Below are 17,788 nucleotides of genomic sequence, written 5' to 3'. Positions count from 1 at the left end.
TGTCCATGCTGACCAGATATCCTAAACTAATCTAGTCCCATTTGATAGCACTTGACTCATATCCCTCTAAACCCGTCCTATTCATATAACCATTCAGATGCCTTTTAAAATGTTGTAATCACACCAGCCTCCACCACTTCCTCTGGCAGCCCATTCCTTGCACGCACCACCTTCTGCATGAAAAAGTTGCACGATGGGTCCCCTTTAAATCTCCCCTATCCTCACTCTAACCCTATTATCCTCTAATTCTGGACTCCCCCAATTCCCTACCTTGTCATCTATCATACCCTATCTATGCCCCTCATGATTTTATAAATGTGTATAAGGTCACACCTCAGCCTCCCTTGGGTAAACCTTACCCTTGGGTAAACAACCCCAGCCGATTCAGCTCAAACCCTGGCAACATTCTTGTAAATATTTTCTGAACCCTTTCAGGTTTCACAACATCCTTCCGATAGGAGGGAGACCAGAATTGCACACAATATTCCAAAAGTGGCCTAACCAATGTCCTATACATCCACAACATAACTGCCCAACTCCTCTACTCAGAGGATTGGGAATATTTTCAAAATGCACAAAAACACAACCAGGAAAGAATGCAGGGACAAACTGAACTTTTGATGGTCAGCTTGGAAGCACCAATGCCTCAGGGCAAAGATCCTTTTGTTACACAATGATTGTTCAATTTTGTGACCAAAATAATTGGATTTGTAATTACTTATATCAGATATTGTCATCATCTCAGGCAAGAACACAACCAATTTTTTTCAGACAGTACATTTACATGATTCGATACAATTCCCTATTCCTTACTTTACCAGAACATTATCAGGAATGGAGGGTTTGAATTATAAGGAGAGGCGAGATAGGCTAGAACGTTTTTCCGCTGGAGCCTAGAAAGTTGAGAAGTGACGTTGTAGAGGTTTAGAAAATCGTAAGAGTATAGATAAGGTGTCTTTTCCCTAGGGTTGGCAGAAAAGAAGCTCATAAAGTCAGTACCGTATGGAAACAGGCCCTGCAGCCCAACAAGTCCACACCGAGTCCGGAAGAGTAACCCACCTCGACATATTACCCAACATTTACCCCCTGACCAATGCACCTGACCTGCACATACACCCTCACCCCCACGCTATATTTCTTACCAGGTGCCACCTCCATGTTGCCTCCTCCTCCAGGCCCCGCCCCCACGCTGTATTCCGTACCAGGCACCGTCACCACCTCCTCCAGGCCCCGCCCCCACGCTGTATTCCATACCAGGCACCGTCACCACCTCCTCCAGGTCCCGCCCCCACGCTGTATTCCATACCAGGTGCCACCTCCATGTCTTCTTCAAAGACCACCAGGGATATATTTCCCTCCCCTCCCCTATCAGCATTCTGAAAAGACCACTCCCTCCGTGACTCACTCGTCAGGTCCACACCCCCCCACCAACCCAACCTCCACTCCCGACACCTTCCCCTGCAACCGCAAGAAATGCAAAACTTGCGCCCACACCTCCCCCCTTACTTCCCTCCAAGGCCCCAAGGTATCCTTCCATATCCGCCACAAATTCACCTGCACTTCCACACACATCATTTATTGCATACGCTGCACCCAATTGGGGAGACAGGCCGTCTACTTGCGGAACGTTTCAGAGAACACCTCTGGGACACCCGGACCAACCAACCCAACCACCCCGTGGCTCAACACTTCAACTCCCCCTCCCACTCCACCAAGGACATGCAGATCCTTGGACTCCTCCATCGCCAGACCATAGCAACATGACGGTTAGAGGAAGAGCGCCTCATCTTCTGCCAAGGAACCCTCCAACCACAAGGGATGAACTCAGATTTCTCCAGTTTCCTCATTTCCCTTCCACCCACCTTGTCTCAGTCAAATCCCTCGAACTCAGCACCGCCTTCCTAACCTGCAATCTTCTTCCTGACCTCTCCGCCCCCACCCCCATTCCAGCCTATCACCCTCACCTTGACCTCTTTCCACCTATCGCATTTTCAACGCCCCTCCCCCAAGTCACTCCTCCCTGCCTTTTATCTTAGCCTGCTGGACACACTTTCCTCATTCCTGAAAAAGGGCTCATGCCCGAAAAGTTGGTTGTCCTGCTCCTTGGATGCTGCCTGACCTGCTGCGCTTTTCCAGCAACACATTTTCAGCCACCTTCATGTTGCCGCCTCCTCCTCCAGGCCCTGCCCCCACGCTGCCACCGTCTCCCAGGCCCCGCCCCCACCGTCTCCCAGGCCCCGCCCCCACGCAGCGTTCTTCCCCAGGCCCCGCCCACACTGCCGTGTCGCCCACGTGGAGACTCGAGCTGAAAATGTGGCTTCTTCAGGGCTCATCCCCGAAACGTCGATTCTCCTGTTCCTTGGATGATGCCTGACCTGCTGCGCCTTTCCAGCATCACATTTTCAGCTCTGATCTCCAGCATCTGCAGTCCTCACTTTCTCCACGTGGAGACTCTATCCAGCACCGGGCCTCTCCAGTCCAATGTGAGTTCCGGGTCGGTACCCAGGCCATCGCGACCGCCCCAGTACTCACCCGCAACCTCGGTCTCCGGTAACGCTGCCCCGGAATCTGCCGATAACAAAACTCGGACCGACCTCGACTTCATTCCAGCTTGTGACTCAAAGTAGACAGGCAGGAGGCTGAAAGAACACAGCGAGCCTGGCAGCAGGAGGGGAAGAAGTCGACGTTTCTGGTGTAACTCTTCCTCAGGTTTGGGGGTGGGTGTCGGGGGAGCTGCAGAGAAAGGGGGTTGTGGGGGCAGGGTGGCGGAGTGGGGATTGGTATAGACAGGTAGAGGGTTTGACGTGGTTGGCCAGTTGGAGAAACGAATCCGGTTGGTGGCCTACGGGGGTTGGAGGGAGGGGAGGAGAGGGACTGTATTTGAAATTGGAGAACTCAATGGTGAGTCCTCCAGGCTGAAGGCTGCCCAAGCGGAAGTTGAGGTGTGGTTTGTCATGGCAATAGAGGAGGCCGAGGATGGTCATGTTGGAAAGGGAATTAAAATTGGCGGATCTGGGAGGTCCTGTCGGCCCGACTGAGATGGTTGGTGAACTTTCCCTCAGTTTATGTTTTGTCTCCCGATGTAAAAAAGACCACATCAGGCGCATCTGATATAGTAAACTAGGTTGGAAGAGGTGCAGGTTAACCTCTGTCTCAGCTGGAAGGACTAGTTGGGGCTCTGGATTGAGGTGAGGGGGTGGTGCCTGCTTGGAGCATTTCTATCTATACACAGTATCACCTTTCGTAGAACAAACAATCCTAAGGAGCACCATAAAACATAAGTTCACTATCTTGGTCATAGAATCATACAGCATGGAAACAGACCCTTCGGTCCAACTAGTCCATGCTGACCCTGTTCCCAAACTAAACTAGTCCCCCTGCCTGTGTTTGGCTCATATCCCTTCAAACCTTTCCTATTCATGTACCTATCCAAATGGAGATTTGGGCGAGCAGGGGAGTGTAGCTACATCATATACCCTAGACCGGCGGAGCAATTCTCTTCTAGGGGGTCATCCTCCGCGACCGAGCGTTGAGCTTCAGGAGGGACGCACATGGAACTGTGAGGGAAGGGGGAAAACCACCTACCCACCCAGATCAGCCAAATGAACCCTGAAAATCAATGGGGTGACAGATGTCGCACCCAGATCGCACCATGGGTTGAGGGAGTCCAGAACTATAGGGCATATGTTTAGGGTTAAGGGGGGGTGGTGGGGGTTGAGATTTAGAGGAGACCGAAGGGGCAACCTTTTCACACAGAGGGTGGTACGTGTTGAGTTGCCAGAGGGAGTGATGGAGGATAGTACAATTGCAGCCATTAAAAGCCATCTGGATAGGTATATGAATAGGAAGGGTTTGGAGGGATATGAGCTGGGTGCTGGCAGGTGGAACTAGATTGGGTTGGGATATCTGGTCAGCATGGAGAGTTGGACCAAAGGGTCTGTTTCTGTGCTGTTCATCGCTTTGGCTCTATGACTTTTAAACATTCAGCACTTCCTCTAACAGTTCACTTCACACACAAACCTCCCTCTGTGTAAAAACAGTTGCTCCTCCAGTCCTTTTTCAGTCTTTTTCCTCTCACTTTAAAAATATATGCCCTAGTTTTGAACTCCCCTTCCCTTAGAAAAAAGACATTTGCTATTCACCTTATCTTTGCCCCTCATGACTTTATAAACCTCCATAAGGTGGCCCCTCTACCTCCTACACTCCAGTGAAAAAACATCCCAGCCTATCCAGTCTATAAATCATTCCAGCAACATCCTGGTCAAAAAGGGTGAGTTTTAACAATTGACCATAAGGGCAATGAAGACTCAACCAGCTTACAGTGGGTTTGGAATCACATGTAGGCCAGACCAGGTTCAGACAGCAGAAAACCAGATGAGTTTTTTTAAAAAAGATTAGATTAGATTCCTTACAGATTCTTTACAGTGTGGAAACCGGCCCTTCGGCCCAACCAGTCCACACTGACCCTCCGAAAAGTAACCTACTTAAACCCAATTCCCTCTGACTAATGCACCTAACACTATGGGAAATTTAGCATGGCTAATTCACCTAACCTGCACATCTTTGGACTGTGGGAGGAAACCGAAGCACCCGGAGGCAACCCACACAGGCACAGGGAGAATGTGCAAACTCCACACAGACAGACAGTCTCCCGAGGTTAACCACTGAGCCACCGTACCGCCCATTTTTACAACAATCCGCAACAGTTTTGTAATTAGACTCTTCATTCCAGATTTATATTGAATTTACATTCCACCATCTGTTTTAGTAGGTTTTGAACCCAGGGAATGTTTACCTCTGTCACCACTGCAAAGAATGTCAAACATGACCTTGATAAGAACTGTTTCAGGGGTGGAAACCAGACTAGAGGGCTTTAAATGTGGAAGTCTGGAAAAGATGGGAATGGCTAATTCAACAACGTTACATCCAAACCAACACTTCCATTGATGCGATAGTAACAGGAACTTTTTAGTTTGAAGATTTTCAGCAACACTGAGTAAGAAGGAACAAAATTGATATAAGAAACACAGCAATTGCTACAACGTGCCCACTCCCAATATAAGGTCTTCTGGTATTCAATTAACTGTCTACAAGAGGCAATATTGGAAAGGAATGACCCAGTTCAAAGATATAAGAGGGGAGACACAGACAAAGGGACAGGAGTAGGCCACTCGGCCCTTCGAGCCTGCTGCAACATTCAATAAGATCATGGCTGATCTGAATACAACCTCAGCTCTACATTCCTCCACATCCCCGACAATCTGTCACCCACTTGGTTAGCAAGAACCTATCTACCTCTGCCTTAAAGATACTGAATCCACTGCCTTTTGTGGAAGACACACAACCTTAAAGAGAGAAAATAAATCCTCATTTCTGTCTTAAATGTGCAACCTCACACTTTTAACATATGACTCCCTAGTTCCAGATGTTAAGATAGGGATACAAGCTGCATTCAAATAACATCTGTGGTATAGTCAACTGCCTCAAAGTGCTTCATGTGAAAATAAGAAGAATTATTTTCTAAAATTACAATACCGGAGCACAGATTACGACAGGTGACGAAAGACTTGGTCAAAGGGGCAGGTTTAGGGCAGCTCTTTAAACAGGTTCATTTCCCAAACATCAGAGGCCAAAGACAGAAACAGTAAACACAAAATAGTAAAGTACAGGAAACAACAGCGTAGTCGTAATGTCACTGGGTGAGTAATCCAGGGACATGGGATCAAATCCCATCACAGCAAGTGGTGAAATTTGAATAAACCAACTAATAAATGTGGAACACAAAGTTAGTCTCAGCATGGTGTCGACGGCACTGATGTCAATCATCATAAAAAACCATGTCCTTTCAGGAAGGAAACTGCCATCTTTACGTGGTCTGGCTTACATGTGATTGCAGACCCACAGCAATGTGGATGACTCTTAAACTGCCCTCTGAAATGGCGCAAGCAAGACACCTTGCAATTAAGGATGGGCAACAAACATCACCGTTGTGAAAGAGTCAAAAACAGAAATTGCTGGAGAAACTCAGCCAGTCAGGCAACACTGTTGGAGAGTGAGAAAGAAACTGAGTCAATATCCTGTCCTAAGTCCAGAACAGCTGTGAAGAAGGGTCAAAATGCACTCGAAATGCTAACTCTGATTCTTTCTCAACACGTGCTGCTAGTCCTGCTGAGTTTCTCCAGCAATTTCTGCCTTTGTGTATTTCAGATCTCCAGTATCCACAGTTCTTCATTACACTGATTTAGGGAAGCTCAAATCCCATAAAAGGGTAAAGCAGAAGGGCTGGAATTACTCAGCAAGTCTGGCAGCAGCTATGGAGATAAAAACAGTTAGCTCTTCAAGTCATTGAATGATCTTACATCAGGGACATATTTTTGGGGAAGTTGTAACTGCAACATCTGGGTGAACTCTCTCAGCCATGGGTCAGGCTGACTCAGCATTCTGGTCCAAATTACCATCCTGTTCATTACCTGTTACCTGCTCAATTTGTTGCTCGTTATATTTCTACGGTTGCCACATTCCTATGTTTTAAAATGATATTGCAACCAAATATGAATTTTCCGATGTAGGTAATCAGAGGGTTTGGAATATAAGTGTAACTTTTAAACAAAAAGTATATATTCGTTCTTGGGATGTAGGCATCGCTGGCAATGCCAGCATTTTTACCCATCCTTCACCATCCTGTGGTTGGTTGGAAAAGAGAATGAAGGTGTCTGAGATGATCTTGATCAGCAGAGCAAAGCCCAAGACGGGTGTATTCAAGTAAAAGTACCCTCCACTCCCACAGCCAAGTCTGCATTCACTGCAATTACAGAGGTCTTCATGACAGATAGAACAGCTCTCTCCATCAGCACTCTGTCCCATCTAAAACTCCCAGGACAGGGACAGCACAGGAATACAATCAGAATACAGCCTCCTCTACTCTTTTCAGTTGAAAGTGAAGCAACCATGACACTGTCCCAAACAAACAGTGCCAAGAAAGACACATCATTGGGTTAGATACAGAGTAAAACTCCCTCTAACCTTCCCATTCAAACACTCCCAGGACAGGGACAGCAGAGGGTTAAATAAAGAGTACAGCTTCTTCCATTCTGACCGACACTTGGTATGTTCTACACCAATCCTCAATGATAATTCAGAAGTGAGACTATTATCTGGTACTGAATTCACACTTCCTAATGGGAATGACAGGAACAGAAAATCGAGTGAAATACAGATCGATAAAACATACAACGTGCAACAGAACCAGAACTTTATTGGGATCAAAGACTTTTAAATGACAGGAGATATTGTCCCTGCAACAATCCGAATGTGAGCTGAACAACTTTCACACTCGAGTAGAACTGCCTGGAGCCTGTAACTTACCAGATGATACGTGGACACTTTTCGTACACTGCTTTTATTCAAGCCTGCAGAGCCACTTCCATCAGTTGGCAACAAACCCCCCAGATGATCAAGTACATCTGTTTGATATACTGTTCAATTATTTTAAGAGCAGCTTACCTATACCAAATCAACAGTATACACTTGTCTTAGGGAAATCCACAGTCGATAAATGTCGTGCTGGAAAAACACAGCAGGCCAGGCAGCATCCAAGGAGCAGGAGAATCGACGTTTCAGCCCTGCTCCTGCTCCTCGGATGCTGCCTGGTCTGCTGTGTGTTTCCAGCATGACATTTTTCAACTCTGGTACTCCAGCATCTGCAGTCCTCACTTTCTCCTTAGGGAAATCCACATCCAATTACGATTAGTAGTTCTGGTTATATTATTTGTCTTACCTTATTGGATTTAACCAACGACAGCATCTCAACACTTGCCTAATTACAATATCCAATGTCTATAGACAATTTTTTTTGTCATGACTGTTATCTTGAACACTGACTTGTGATCTCTGCATTGTTGTCAAAGTTCCTTATTTGTCCCTACATTGTCAAAGTTTTACTTTGTCGAATATCTTCCTGGCTTTTTGCAGATAGCACCTTATATTCTGCTCGTCAACATTTTCCTTTCCAAGTCTGTACTGAGGATTTCATGAGAACCTTCAAGATTGTGGGGAGACTGTGGAACTCACTACCACAGTGAGTAGTTCGGGTGAAAGCAAGGGTGAGCAAGCCAATACAAACGATTGTCATTATCACCAGATTCACAGCACAATGAAATTAAAACACACAATGTCCCTCAGAATTTCTCAGCTCTTCCTAGTCAGACTTGAAGAACAGATTTTGCACACCAAAACTATAATTTAAATAAAAATTAACAATTATAAATACTGCAACTTTACTCAGGCAAAGTTAAACAAGATAATTTAATTAATAGCAATGATCATGCCCCCACCATCTCACAGACAGAGACTTAAGGGGTAAATTAAAAAAGAAAACAAAGAATTGACCAATTCAACCAGTTTCCAACAATTGATTTCCAAGCTTTTGTGCAATTTTTGGACGATGAGTCGTTCACACGCACATAACCGCATATCTAATTTCAAAGTCACTGCTGAATGTGAATGGTTGTCCTGATGCATTCAACTACTTCTTACAGACTGCGACTCATTCCCAGAAAAAGCCAACAATTCTTTAACTGGACAGAAAAAAAAAAGTAGATTAGATTACTTACAGTGTGGAAACAGGCCCTTCGGCCCAACAAGTCGACACCGACGCGCAACCCACCCATACATTTACCCCTTTAACCTAACACTATGGGCAATTTAGCGTGGCCAATTCACCTGACCCGCACATCTTTGGACTGTGGGAGGAAACCGGAGCACCCGGAGGAAACCCACGCAGACACGGGGAGAATGTGCAAACTCCACACAGTCAGTCGCCTGAGTCGGGAATTGAACCCAGGTCTCTGGCGCTGTGAGGCAGCAGTGCTAACCACTGTGCCACCGTGCCGCCCCAAGTAGCTTTTGGGCTCAACATGCTGCAGCTCCCACTGGAAGCAAAGTTGGACGGAGGGAAGTCCAGCAGAAAACAAAAATAGCTCACTGACTCTCCACTACCAGAACAGGTGGGAGTTTCAGTCCTGGGGATGACCCACAACAGCATCACCGGTGTAATCCGATTGTTGGGAGCACTGGTGCCCCCGCAAGTTGCAGGACAACAAAAACCTCCACCTGCACTAGGGGCTGGCAAATGGCCTCTCAACAGTGTGGATCTGCTAGTGCCTCAGCAGATGGGAAGAATTGCTGATGGCCTTCCTGCACTCGGGGCAGTGGGAGGGCCCCTCCCCCTGTGGACCCGCCGGTGGGTCAGCAGGTTGGAGGAATGGCTGAAGCCCTTCCCCTACTCAGGACAGCTAAAGGGCCTCTCCCCCGTGTGGACTAGTTGGTGGATCTGAAGGGTGGAGGCCTGTGTGGATGCATCGATGGGTCTCCAAGGCAGAGGGGACACAGAAAACCCCTCTGGGAGGGGAAAGTGTGTGTGTGTGGGGGGGGAGGGGAAAAGTGTGGGGGGGGAGGGGAAAAGTGTGGGGGGGAGGGGAAAAGTGTGGGGGGGAGGGGCAAAGTGTGGGGGGAGGGAGGGGAAAAGTGTGGGGGGGGAGGGGAAAAGTGTGGGGGGGGAGGGGAAAAGTTTTTGGGGGGGAGAGGGGAAAAGTGTGGGGGGGAGGGGAAAAGTGTGGGGGGGGGAAAGTGTGGGGGGGGAGGGGAAAAGTGTGGGGGGGGAAGGGGAAAAGTGTGGGGGGGAAGGGGAAAAGTGTGGGGAGGGGAAGGGGAAAAGTGTGGGGGGGGAAGGGGAAAAGTGTGGGGGGGGGAGTGGAAAAGTGTGGGGGGGAGGAGTGGAAAAGTGGGGGGGGGAGTGGAAAAGTGTGAGGGGGGAAGTGGAAAAGTGTGGGGGGGAGGGGAAAGTGGGGGGGGAGGGGGAAAGTGGGGGGGGGAGGGGAAAGTGGGGGGGGAGGGGAAAGTGTGGGGGGGGGAGGGGAGGAAAGTGTGCGGGCGCGAGGGGGGCGGGCGCGTGCGGGAGTGCGGGTATGTGTGTGTGTAGTGCAATGGTGATCACCTGTAATGTGACATGAACCCAAGGTCCCGGTTGAGGCCCTCCCTATCGGTACCGAACTTAGCTATCAGCCTCTGCTCGGCCACTTTCCTCTGCTGCCTGTCCTGAAGTCCACCTTGGAGGATGGTCACCCGAAGGTCCGAGGCTGAATGTCCTGGACCACTGAAGTGTTTCCAAACTGGGAGGGAACCCTCCTGTCTGTTGATTGTTGTGCGGTGCCCATTCATCCGTTGTCGCAGCCTTTGCTCGGTTTCCCCAATGTACCATGCACAGGCTTATACTCCATCACACTCTTACATTACCAAACATGCACATAGGCAAACACACGCTCTTCCACAAACTCTCAGACACAAACTCACATATACACACACACACACACACTCATGCATGCACAGACACACAAGTCTATGGGATAAATTTACATTTGCAGATAGATTCAATTTTGATCAAAAAGCACAATCTGTAGGTAGTCAATATTTTAATAATTTAAACATTGTAATATTTTAAAACTTCCGACTTTGGAAATGGAACCAGTCTGATTGTCTGTATCCCAATCTTCAGACTCGAACCTCACACCATTCATGTACTGAGCTGTGATGTCACCGATTTTTATAAAACCTTAAGTCATCTCGAGAACCTGATTTAAAAGTACTTCTGGGTTTTACATATTAATGAACCGAAACCTGCAACCCATTCTAAAAGATTAAAGACTAAACCGCAATCTAGGGTTGTTCAATATAGCCCAGTTGCACGACACTGATCTTTTCTATAAAATCTGTGTCTTATGATCCTGCTCCACTGCTACCTGAAGGAGCAGCGCTCCAAAAGCTAGTGCTTCCAAATAAACCTGTTGGACTATAACCTGGTTGTGTGTGATTTTTAACTGTATCCACCCCAGTCCAACATCGACTCCTCCACATTGTTTAGTGAACACAGCCCACACCTCCTGGTGCGGTCTGTAAACCTTACAATGCTGACGACGTAACGCAGTACCTGCACTCCTGGAAAATTTCTAACCATACTGGCTACTCATTCACTGCTGCAACTGATACACAACATTGGAAACTTAGTGCAGAGGCTGAAAGAAATGAGCAGTTTTAAAACAAAAACCTGTTGCAGCTCAAAGCTTGCAATGAGTTTGAGACTGGTGGTAAGTTCAGGTAACCTTTATTGCAACCCAACTTTACTACAGCTTCAGATCCTCCCAGCAAAAAGGCATAGAAAAAGTAGCTGCTTTTTAAACTGCACAAGGTCAGAGCATTGTCAGTCCAGAGTAGAAATTCAGAATATGCAATTCTACTTTCTGAGGAACGTTTTTTGCTTTTGTTATTCCACAAAATTGAAAGCACAATCCCACTCCCTGTGTTCTCACTCTGCTTGAACTAATTCTCCTGAAGATTCAGGATCTCACAGACAGAAAAGCAAAAAATGTCAAAACTGGCATCTCTCTGAATTTTGGACAACCCCATCCAACAGTTAATATCTTTCACAACACCATGGTACTGCTGAGAATGAGGTCTGATTTTGGGAAGCAAAAACAAAAGGGTGTGTCAATTCGGGGTGGACCAGCAATGCAGCTTCTTGATGAAGAACCAGACATTAAATTGTTAACATCCCCAGGAAAAAAAAAGGGTGGGTGTGGAGGAGGTGAGACATCAAGGCATTAACACCAACACTCAAGAGAAACTAAACATACAGACATGGCGAGCATTGTTGGAAAGCCAGGGTCATGGAGATATACAGCACAGAAACAGACCCTTCAGACCAACTCATCCGTACAGAAAATATATCCTAAATCAATTAGTCCCATTTGTCAGCACCTTAGCCGATAACTCTTCTTATTCATTTTCCTCATTCAGATGCCTTTTCAATATTGTAATTGTACCAGCCTGCATCACTTCCTCTGACAGCTCATTCCTTTCACGCACCACCCTCTGAATGAAAAAGTTGCCCTTTTTTTCCCTTTTAATCTCGCTACCCCCCCCCCCCCCCACCCCACCCACCATCCCCCTCCACATCCCCCAACAGTGAACCGATGACCCTCTCATTTCGGACTCCCCTATCCCCAGGAAAAGAGATGGTCTATTTACCTTATCCATGCCCCTCATGATTTTATAAACATCTATAAGGCCACCCCTCAGCCTACCAAACTCCAAGGAAAACAGCCCTAACCTATTCAACCTCTCCCTATAGCTCAAATCTCTCAACTCTGACAATATTCTTGTAAATCTTTTCTGAACCCTTTCAAGTCTCTCAACATCTTTCCAATAGGAGGGAGACCAGAATTGCATACAACATTCCAAAAGTGGCTGCGGTTCTGTTGGGCAATAGTAATTTAGTTCCAAAATGTTAATTCCTTCACCGAGAAGGGAATAATTTGCAACGTAGCTGAGAGAGGTCCCTTGCGGAAGAGTGAAAAACAGAGAGAGAACTTTCCATTAAAGGTGGAGAGGAACAGAGTTGATTCTGTGATTGGGGACTTAAATCTAAAGCGAGAAAATTACCATGGCAAAGGCACAAACAGGCCACAACAAATGAGGGAACATTATTTTAAAAAATGACAAACATTTAAATAGCACCTGGAGGAACTGCAATAGTTGTCACTTCCTGTCTGACAAAATAAAATACAAAAGGTGGTCCAGCCACGGCTAACAAGGGACATCATGGATCGTACTGGATCCAAAGAAATGGCGTACAAATTGGCCAAGGAAAAGCAGATCTGAAGACTGGGAGCACTTCTGGTTTCAGCAAAAGGATTGATTAAAAAGGGGAAAATGGGGTATGTAAAGACAAAAAAAAAGGATTAGTGAAAATAATTACAAATGAGAACAGGCAAAGTTCTCATGTGGATCAAAGAGATGGCAGACCAATTAACCACACATGTTGCTTCTATCATCACAAAGGAGGACACAAGTAACATCCCCAAAGTTTTGGGTAATACATGGTCCATCGAGAGCAGAACTGAATAGTTGTTGGGGAAATTGATGGGATTAAAAATTTACAAAGCACCAGCACCTGATAATCCAAACTCCAGGGTATGGACTGAGATAGAACTGGAGGATTTAAGCCATCACCAGCTGAAGGGACGTGAATGGACAAGTCTTCCAAGAATTTGAAAACAATGGGAGCGGGGCGATAGGTTTGCCCGCCCCCAGCCACCTGATAGCTGGGTTTATTTTCAGTTTGAACAAAAGTACGTTTTCAATTTTCAGCCTGTCCAGAAATGATATTCCAGATCTCTGGAAAGCTGAAACATTGGGAAACTTTCAGACATAAACAATGGGATACTAATAAAATGAATAAAAGTAGGTAAAGTAAATTACCAAAGAAACCTAGCACAAAATATCAAAAAGAAAAGCAAAAGCTTCTAGTCGTATGCTAAAGGGAACAGAGTAAATGTTGGTCCCTTGGAAGATGAAACCGGTGAGTTAATCGGGGGAATACTGAAATGGCAGAGCTTCTAAATTAATACTTTTCCTCAGTTTTCACCTTGGAGGACAGCAGTACCAGTCCTATTGGAACAGCCAAGGCAGAAGCCATAGAAAGCGTAGCACTTAAACAATCAACGCTGATAGGTGCACGAGGAGGATTAAGGCTAGACAAGTTCACTGGGCCTGGTGACCTACATTTTAGGGTACTAAAGGAAGTAATGGCGGAAATAGTGGAAACATTAGTTACAATATTCCAAAATTCCCTGGACAGGAGAAAGACTAATTGAGTGTATTTAAGACTGAGATAGGTCGATTCTTGGTTGACAATGTGAACAAAGGTTACGGAGAGAAAGCGGGAGAATGGAGTTGAGAAACTTATCAGCCATGGCTGAATGGTGGAGCATACTCGATAGGCTGAATGGCCTGATTTCTGCTCCTATATCTTATGATGTTATGTTTCCAGTTGATTGGAAAAATGCTAATGTAACATCTGTATTTAAAAAGGGAGGGAGGCAATATATAGGAAATTGCAGACCAGTTAGTATAGTATCTGATGTTGGGAAGGTATTCGTATCAATTATAAAGGAAGCAATATCAGGACGTTTGGAAATTCAAAACTCCATCCAGCAGAGTCAGCATGGTTTTATGAAGGGCAAATCAGGTTTGACTAAGTTCTTTGAAGATATAACAAGCGAATTGGATAATGGGGATCCTGTAGATGTAATATATCTGGCCTTCCAGAAGGCATTTGTGAAAGTGCCACTCAAAAGGTCAATTCACAGGTGGGATCATATGGGATTAGGGGTGATTTATCTGCTTGAATAGGTGACAAGCTGATGGGGAGGAGACAGACAGTCTGAATCGATGGCATTTTTTTATTCTGGATGGCAAGATGTAACTGTTGACGTGCCACAGGGTTGGGTCCTTGGAGCCCAACTATTTACAATATATATACAGGGATTAAAGGCTTGGATTCAGGGATAAAAGGCATTATAGCCTAATTTGCAGATGACACAAAATAGGCATGATGGTAAATTGCATTGAGGAAATAAGAACCGTGCAACTAGATATAGATAGGTTAGGAGAGTGAGCCAAAATTTGGCAGATGGAGTTTGGTAGATAAGTGCGAGGTCATGCATTTTGGTCACAAAAACAGGAAGGAGACCTATTATCTAAGTGGTGAGAGGCTTTGGCGTGATCTGATGCACAGGGATCTGGGTATCCTCGTTCATGTGTCACAGAAAACTAGCATGCAGGTACAGCAGATAATAAAGATAGCGAATGGAATGTTGGGTTTTACAGGTAAAGGAATAGGATATAAGGTTAAGGAAGTGTTGCTGCAACTGTACATGGTATTGCTGAAACCACACTTGAAGGATTTGGCTAGTTCTAAAACCCTTATTTCAGAAAAGATGTAGTTCACAGGAGGTCCACTAGATTGATCCCACAGATTTTTTTAATATAGATTAGATTACATTACAGTGTGGAAACAGGCCCTTCGGCCCAACAAGTCCACACCGACCCGCTGAAGCATAACCCACCCATACCCCTAACCTAACACTACGGACAATTTATTATGGCCAATTCACCTGACCCTGCACATCTTTGGACTGTGGGAGAAAACCGGAGCACCCGGAGGAAACCCACGCAGACACGGGGAGAACGTGCAAACTCCACACAGTCAGTCGCCTGAGGCGGGAATTGAACCCGGGTCTCTGGCGCACCGTGCCACCCACAAAGGTTGTCGAATGAAGAGAAATTGAAAAGTTTAGACCGATACTTTTGAGAATTTAGAAGAATGAGAGCAGATCAAATTGAGGTATTCAAGATGATAAAAGGTATGGATAAAGTAGACATGGAATGGACGCACCCTCTTGTGGGGCATTCTAGGAGAGGTCACAGACTAGGACAAGGGGGAGCAAATTTAAAACAGAGTTGCATGAAACTACTTCTCCCAAAGGGTTGTGAATCTGTGGAATTCGCTCCCCCAAAGTGGTCGAAGCTGGGACAGTGAATAAATTTGAAGAGGTGTGAAATAGGTTTTTAATTGGTGATGGGTTGAAGAGTTATGGGGGAGAAGGCAGGAAAATGGGGGTGAGGAGCATATCGGCCATGATTGAATGGTGAAGCAGTAAGATTTACAGGGATGTTGCTGGGACTGGTGGTTTTGAGTTGTAGGGAGAGGCTGGGGCTTTTTAAAACCTGGAGCGTCATAGTCTGAGTAGTAACGTTATTAGAGGTTTCTAAAATCATGAGCGTCACAGATAGGACGAATAGCCAAGGTCTTATTTCCCAGGATGAGGGAGTCAAAAACTAGAAGGCATAGGTTGAAGGTGAGAGGGCGAAAGATTAAAAAAGGACCGAAAGGGCAATGTTTGGACACAGAGGGTGGTGCTTGTATGGGATGAGCTGCCAGACGAAGTGATGGTGGTTGGTACAATTACAATATTTAAAAGGTGAATGGATGAATAGTTTGGGTGTAGAGGGATTTGGACCAAATGCAGTAACTTGGGACTGGGTCAGTTTGGGACATCTGGTCAGCATGAATGAGTTGATCCAAAGGATCAGTTTCTGTGCAGTGTGACTCTATGTCTCTCACTCTATGACTGAAAGCAGGCCTTTTTACTGATAATCTTCCTGTTGGATTTTTTTGGTGCACTCAGTTTCAGGAGATTTGTGGTGGGTGAAATTTGCACATGTCCTGTATCCTGGAAATTCTGGAAAATAAAAATAAATAATTCTGTGTGAATGGTACAATCCACATCCCCCGACATGAATGGCACAATCCTCTCCTTCCCCTCTGCACCTCACCGCCCCCCCACCCCGAATGGTACAATCATCCTATCTTTCTACCCCTTCCCATGAATGATGCAATCCTCCCCCTCTCAATGGTACAATCCTTTCCTCCCTCACCCATGTCTGGTGCAATTCTCCCGTCCTCCGAATGGCACAATCCTTCCAACTGTCAATGGTAAAGTTCTCCCCTACCCACATCCGCCGTGAATGAAACAACCCTCCCTGTCTGAACTGTACAATTCTCCTTTTCTCATGTCCATGGGATGATTCTTCCTCACCCCCACCCCCATGAATGACAGCATCCTTTTCATCCCCATTCGCCGCCCCCCACCACCACCCCGACCAGGAATGGAACAATCCTCCGTCGGGGAGTCCAATACGAGCGGGCATAGGCTTAGGGTGAGAGGGGAAAGATATAAAAGAGACCTAAGGGGCAACTTTCTCAGGCAGAGGAATGAGCTGCCAGAGGAAGTGGTAGAAGCTGGTACAATTGCAACATTTAAGAGGCATTTGGATGGCTATATGAATAGAAAGGGTTTGGAGGGATACGGGCCTGGTGCTAGCAGGTGGTGCTAGATTGTGTTAGGATATTTAGTCGGCATAGATGGGTTGGACCGAAGGGTCTGCTTCCATGCTGTACATCTCTATGACTCTATAAGTTTAAAGACTTCATATTATGTATGTACACTATCTTTGCCACTTGTAATATTTCATCCTCCTGAAGAAATCCTTCAAAAAATATTAGCACCAGGTATGAAACTGATTGTGTGACTACTTCAAGTGAAGGAGTTAATAAGAATGAGAAAGGAGCGGCTGAATATCCAAACCTACCCATGTTACAGTCAAGAAGGCACAACAATGCATTTTCTTCCACATGAGGCTTAAAAATTCAGCATGTCCATAAGATCCTCACCAACATTGACAGATGTCCCAAACTGACCCAGTCCCAAGTTCCAGCATTTGGCCCAAATCCCTCTACACCCAAACTATTCATCCATTCACCTTTTAAATATTGTAATTGTACCAACCACCATCACTTCGTCTGGCACCTCATCCCATACAAGCACCACCCTCTGTGTCCAAACATTGCCCTTTCGGTCCTTTTTTAATCTTTCGCCCTCTCACCTTCAACCTATGCCTTCTAGTTTTTGACTAGATGCACCATTTCTGGCTGGAAGAAGACAGAGGGTAGTAGTTGATGGCAAAGGTTCATCTTGGAGTGCCGTCACTAGTGGTGTTCCACAAGGATCTGTTTTGGGACCATTGCTGTTTGTCATTTTTATAAATGACCTGGAGGAGGGGTTAGAAAGTTGGGTGAGCAAGTTTGCGGATGATACGAAAGTCGGAGGAGTTGTAGACAGTGAGGAAGGATGTGGCAGGTTACAGCGGGATATAGATAAGCTGCAGAACTGGGCAGAAAGGTAGCAAATGGAGTTCAATGTAGCTAAGTGTGAGGTGATTCACTTTGGTAAGAGTAACAAAAAGATGGGGTACTGGGCTAATGGTCGGATACTTGGTAGTGTGGATGAGCAGAGGGATCTTGGTGTCCATGTACACAGACCTTTGAGAG

At 46.0% G+C, this 17,788-nt stretch overlaps 1 protein-coding gene across 1 annotated transcript in view; it reads right to left on the bottom strand.

Moving 5' to 3' along the window:
• LOC148143955 (uncharacterized) overlaps positions 1–17,788 on the bottom strand; it is a 190,299-nt gene that overhangs the window by 75,891 nt on the left and 96,620 nt on the right. Inside the window, 1 exon segment of the mRNA XM_087975287.1 lies at positions 2,533–2,733. Within this exon segment, the coding sequence (XP_087831413.1) occupies positions 2,533–2,733 (201 nt within the window).

Source organism: Chiloscyllium plagiosum, unplaced genomic scaffold (genome assembly GCF_037043375.1).
Source record: "Chiloscyllium plagiosum isolate Xiang-an unplaced genomic scaffold, Cpla_swu_hap1 HiC_scaffold_27, whole genome shotgun sequence".
NCBI lineage: Eukaryota > Metazoa > Chordata > Chondrichthyes > Orectolobiformes > Hemiscylliidae > Chiloscyllium > Chiloscyllium plagiosum.
This window is presented reverse-complemented; position numbering and strand designations above follow the sequence as displayed.